General features: G+C 46.2%; 1 protein-coding gene across 3 annotated transcripts in view; it reads left to right on the top strand.

Moving 5' to 3' along the window:
- Window positions 1-5,000, top strand: part of LOC135098018 (uncharacterized) — a 28,049-nt gene that overhangs the window by 6,058 nt on the left and 16,991 nt on the right. Inside the window, exons 2-3 of one of the 3 annotated variants that reach the window (XM_064000198.1) lie at window positions 1,360-1,428; window positions 1,563-1,755. In XM_064000198.1, the coding sequence (XP_063856268.1) occupies window positions 1,638-1,755 (118 nt within the window). In that variant the 5' untranslated portion in view covers window positions 1,360-1,428; window positions 1,563-1,637. Of the gene's footprint in view, window positions 1-547; window positions 1,429-1,515; window positions 1,756-5,000 lie in introns of those variants that run through there. The other 2 variants (XM_064000199.1, XM_064000200.1) reach the window with 2 other exon arrangements.

Raw genomic sequence — 5,000 nt, 5'->3', positions numbered from 1 at the left:
CTCTCTCTCTCTCTCTCTCTCTCCTGGCTGCTCGAGGGGAGAGGACGGAGTTTCTAGTGTTTAATCAGCGCCATGTGGGTCGTGATGCTTCTGGAATGACACTGAAGCGCAAGATTTCCGCATTTCAACAGTGTTTTCCAGTGTCTCGCCAGGACAAGCTCATCCTCGCGCGCCCCAGTGAGGAGGAGGGTGGATTGCCGCCTCGTCAAGCAAGGCACAAAAGCAGCGGCGTTCCCCTATGCAGGCACTTGATGGAGCCCGGTTTATATTGTTAGCGGCGCGTCTCTGGAATCAGGTCAAGAAGCCGCATGTGAGCTGAGAACCGCGTCTTTGTAGTGAGTGTAGACTGTGCCGTGGCCTGCTTACTCCTCCTCCTTCTTCTCCTCCTCCTCCTCCTCCTCCTCCTCCTCCTCGTCGTCGTCGTCGTCGTCGTCCTCGTCGTCCCCAGCTCATCTTTTTCTTTCACATTTTATTTTGAAAGATTGTTTTTCTATTATTATTATTATTATTATTATTATTATTAATTTGTTTACCTGTCAGTCCAACCTTTTGTTCTCTCTCTCTCTCTCTCTCTCTCTCTCTCTCTCTCTCTCTCTCTTTTCTTCTTGTTCTTCTTCTTGTTCTTCTCCTTGCACTCATTGCCCTTCTACTCTGTTCCCTGTTCCTTGTTCCTCTGTTCCCGGGCGCTCATCAGTACAAGAGGAATGATCACTGTTTTTTACATTTTTTTATTTATTTGTCTTTTTTTATAGCAACGCGTTCCGTACAGGGAGTTAATTGTACTCGTGACAGTTAATCTCTCGTAACATTTAGCTTCCCTGCAGTAAGTGCCGTTGATGTTGACGCGTGTACTATTGTAAATGCGTAGGGTTTCTCTAACGTGAGACTATGAGCGAGTTACTCAACTTTGGCAATACACACTACACACACAACATGATTCAGGAATTGTTAAATCCCTGTATTATCAAGATTCATATATTAAAGCCGCACAATAGCTGTTAGTTGCTGTCAGACACAGTCGTTTAAACCTTCGTCACAAACCTGAGTTGAGATGAGATTCGTAAAGCTTCGCATGCGGGAAATCGCTTGTTATAAAAATGTTTCGAAGCTTGGAGCGTCGGAAGGAGGAAACTCAAGTGGCTATCAGTTGCACTTCCATGCATTTTGCCTCAGATATTTTACTGTCCGACGGAGAGAGGAAATGTGTAAAGATTCTTGAAGGTTTCATGTTGCATTTCTACTTTAATATTTAACTTAAAGAAATACATACCTGATGTTGATCTGAAATTGTTCTGAAGTACGTAAAAGCAACACAAATGAACTGTTTCGGTTTTCTATGATCAACTTCCACCCTCCGAGGCCCGGCTGTCTAGTGGTCGCCAGGCCGTGCTGAGGGAGGGGTGATGTTACCACTGCTCTTCACTTGAGGTAAATTCGTAATCTGGTGTATAATACATCAAATTACAGCTTATTTCGTCTTGTATGGGATTAACTTGGTCGTATATTCAATTATAGATTTGGTAAATGTAGCAACGAAGGCTTAATGACCACTGCTTGTGAAGGTTGCACGTGGCCGCTGCTGAACCCGAGAAACGCCTCAAGCCCGCAGGAGCCACGCAGAGCCTCTGACGTCACTCATGTCCCTGGAACCCTGCCTAAACTGCAACTCCTGCTGCCCACCCAAGTGCCCGTGCCGCTCCTTGTCGCAGCCTCCACACCAAGTCTCACCTTGCTCTGCATGCGCTGAAGGCAATGGCAAGTGACAGATTGGCAACGTTTCAGGTACAATGTAAAGGTTATGGTGGTAGTTATTTTGCCTTTTCATATTGTTGAAAGGGTTTGGCAGGAATGGTGTTTGCAGGAGCATTGCTTAAGAGCTTGGTACATCCCTCCTCCCTTCCCCTCAGCGCTCCACTCAACACTATATTTTGCCGCACCTCATCACACACACGAGACCAACCCACACCTCACCATGCACCTACCTATGTCACACCACATCACAGCAGACCACGCCACACCACACCACACCTACCTATGTCACACCACGCCACACCACGGAACGCTACATCACGCTGTCATATCACACTACGCCACATCAAACAAAGCTACACCCAAAACATACCGCATAACGCCCCACTCCACTCCACCCAACCCCACCCCACCCCATTATCCCATTCCACCTGACACTCTACTACTGTTTAATTCTCCAGATCACCACCTGAAATCGGTACACACACACACACACACACACACACACACACACACACACACACACTAAACTGTTTACAACACACAATGAACACGCACGCTTCACTTGAGACTTAGAGTAAATTTAATCGTGACAGTTAATCTCTCGTAACATTTAGCTTCCCTGCAGAGCAGTGTGAAGGAGTTGTTGTTACGTTAGTGGTCCCAGCGGATATACGCGTTGTTTTGGCCTGGCGGAGAGGCAGTCATTAACATCCTCGTAGGTGTGGTATGGCTTATTAGGCAGTCAGTGGAATAACTGGAATCCTTTTGAGGTGGAAAACGACGACGAGGAGGAGGAGGAGGAAGAGGAGGGAAAGGGAGAGGAGGAGGAGAGGAGGAAGAAAGGAAGTGGTGGAGGAGGAGCAGGAGCAGATGAATGGTATGCATGTTCTTGACGACTGTTTTGTTACATTCACTTACGTGTTATTCATTTTAATTTCACTCCTCACCTGTTCAGCACGTTATTTGTTCATATATTCAGATTAACAGGAGACTTCATGCAGAGTTCGTTAAATCGAAGGTGTGTGCGTGCTTCATAGCAGTTATGCGAGTAAATTCAACTTTAATGTCAAGATGAACTGAGGAACTTTTTTTTTCCCTTCTCTCATCGCAGTACTGGTAAGAGCGATCAGACTTGCTGTTCAAGTTGGGAACAGTCTGCCTTCTGCAGTTATCTTTCCTTTTACGACTTGGACACTTTAACGTCACTTCCAAAAGTTAAATCGATTTCCATCATTTGGACTTCCTCTTAATGTTCCTCTGGACACAAAGGTACACTCACTCGCCCTCGTCTACATGTAACGTATTTATTTTTTCTATAAGTAACTGTTGTTACGAGTCAGTTTATAAACATCCTCAGTTTATTAAAGGAATGTATATATGTAGAGCTTGTGGGTTGTGGTTTGTACGTGAAGGACTGACGCCCACTCAGCGTGTGAGTGAAGGTTACTGGGGTGGGAGGCGAGGGTCGTTGTGGGAAGCGATCAGCGAGCGATGTGTGGCGTGGTGGGCGTCCACTCGGCTCAGTCAATTGTAGTTTCATTCAAACAAAACATTCTGCCTTCCCTAAAAAAATTGGTTCTCAAATAGAGTGGTAGATGAGTGGAACGGACTCAGTAATCATGTAGTTAGTGGTAGGACACTAGAGAGCTTTAAGAGAAGATTAGACAAGTTTATGTATGGGGATAATAGATGGGAATAGGTAGGTGTGTTTCATACAGGGACTGCCACGTGTAAGCCTGGTCGCTTCTTGCAGCTTCCCTTATTTCTTATGTTCTTGTGTTCTAAAACAAAGACTACAAGAAAAGAGAGCACTTTTCCGTGTTGCACAACTTTCACCCAGGCTAATGTTTTCTTTGCCATTCTGTGTGGCCTGGACCAGCCAGCCTACCGCGGCCTCCTAGCGGCGCCACTGTAAAGACTTGAAAATCTGTTTCGAGGTCTCCCTGAGGAGACGACTAAACAACACGCGTCCTTGCATGACGTGACAAACAGCGCCGTTCCTCGCGTCTCAAACTGATCCTGGCAAATTGTTCTGGCAGGTCTTCTTTACGGAGAAGCATTGACACTTTTTTTTCGTATTATCGAACCGGGTGTCCCGAGCCGGATGTTCCGCGCCGCTGGTGGAATATTGCTCCTCAACCAATGCGACAAATCAGCAGCTGAATGTTTCTTGCGCAGTTGACCAAACTTCATTTTCTTCTTTGGCATTTCCCGGATCTGGAAAAGAATCACCATTGGGCGAAGACATAAAGCGCCGGATGGATTTACAGGATTAGAAATCATATGCATTTCGAAAGAGAAACCGGAAAGTATAGTTTGGGTCGGGAGCGCGTCTGTTGGTGCGGCGCCTCCGTGTCTGCTGGGTATCCTCCGTCCCTACCCGCTATCCATCACCACCACCACCACCATTAAAGCTTACCGTCACTCTGCATTGCTAGACGACAGGCAAGACACAGCACGTCCTGAAAATTATATTATCTACTTTATTCACACTACAGCTTCCCCTCCCCTTCCTTGTAGTGCGGAATAAAGGACAATAACAACTTTGAAGAAATTTGAGATTCAACGCCTTCGCAGACTATTGGGTAGGAACTACTAAGCTGTGTTCTCAACGTTAACAACGCAGGTGAAGGGAAATCTGCCTCAGTATCTGGCTCAGTATGTACATTACTATTAATTACGGTCTTCCTACGGTCACTCGGTTTCCTATTACAATACTTCACAACACCTCCCATGAAACAATCAGCGCATTGAAAGGTAACCGTTTTCGCATCAGTGATTGAATATACAGAAACTTGCCTATTCCCATTTCAAAACACTGCATTGCGTTCTGCTAACTAACTGGTATTAGAATTAAGACGCCGCAATAAATAACCCATATGATGCCAGTTTAGACTAGAAGAACGCGTAACCTCTTTCAAAAACAACAACAAAATGTAGTGAGGATCGAACTCACAACCTTTAGGACGCGCAGACCTTGAGGCAACCCGTGAAATCCGTTCCGCCACGCTTCACGGCCGGCGCTACTGTTCACTGTGCCTGCCTCCTCACCCTGGCCACTGGCAGATGGGAGGCTTCAAGATGATGCATCGACGTAAGAGTCCTTCATGAATTATTAACCTTGGGGGATGGGGGGGGCGGATAAGCGTAAGCGTCTTTTGTTCTATTCTCTGCGGGATCATGATTTCTCAAGTTCAGCGGAATATACTCGTAAGTGTGTCTGAAGGCGAGTGACTGAAGGGGAAGCG

This window comes from Scylla paramamosain, unplaced genomic scaffold, assembly GCF_035594125.1.
Source record: "Scylla paramamosain isolate STU-SP2022 unplaced genomic scaffold, ASM3559412v1 Contig40, whole genome shotgun sequence".
Classification (NCBI taxonomy): domain Eukaryota; kingdom Metazoa; phylum Arthropoda; class Malacostraca; order Decapoda; family Portunidae; genus Scylla; species Scylla paramamosain.
The sequence above is the reverse complement of the archived record's forward strand: the minus strand, read 5'-3'. Positions and strand labels throughout refer to the sequence as shown.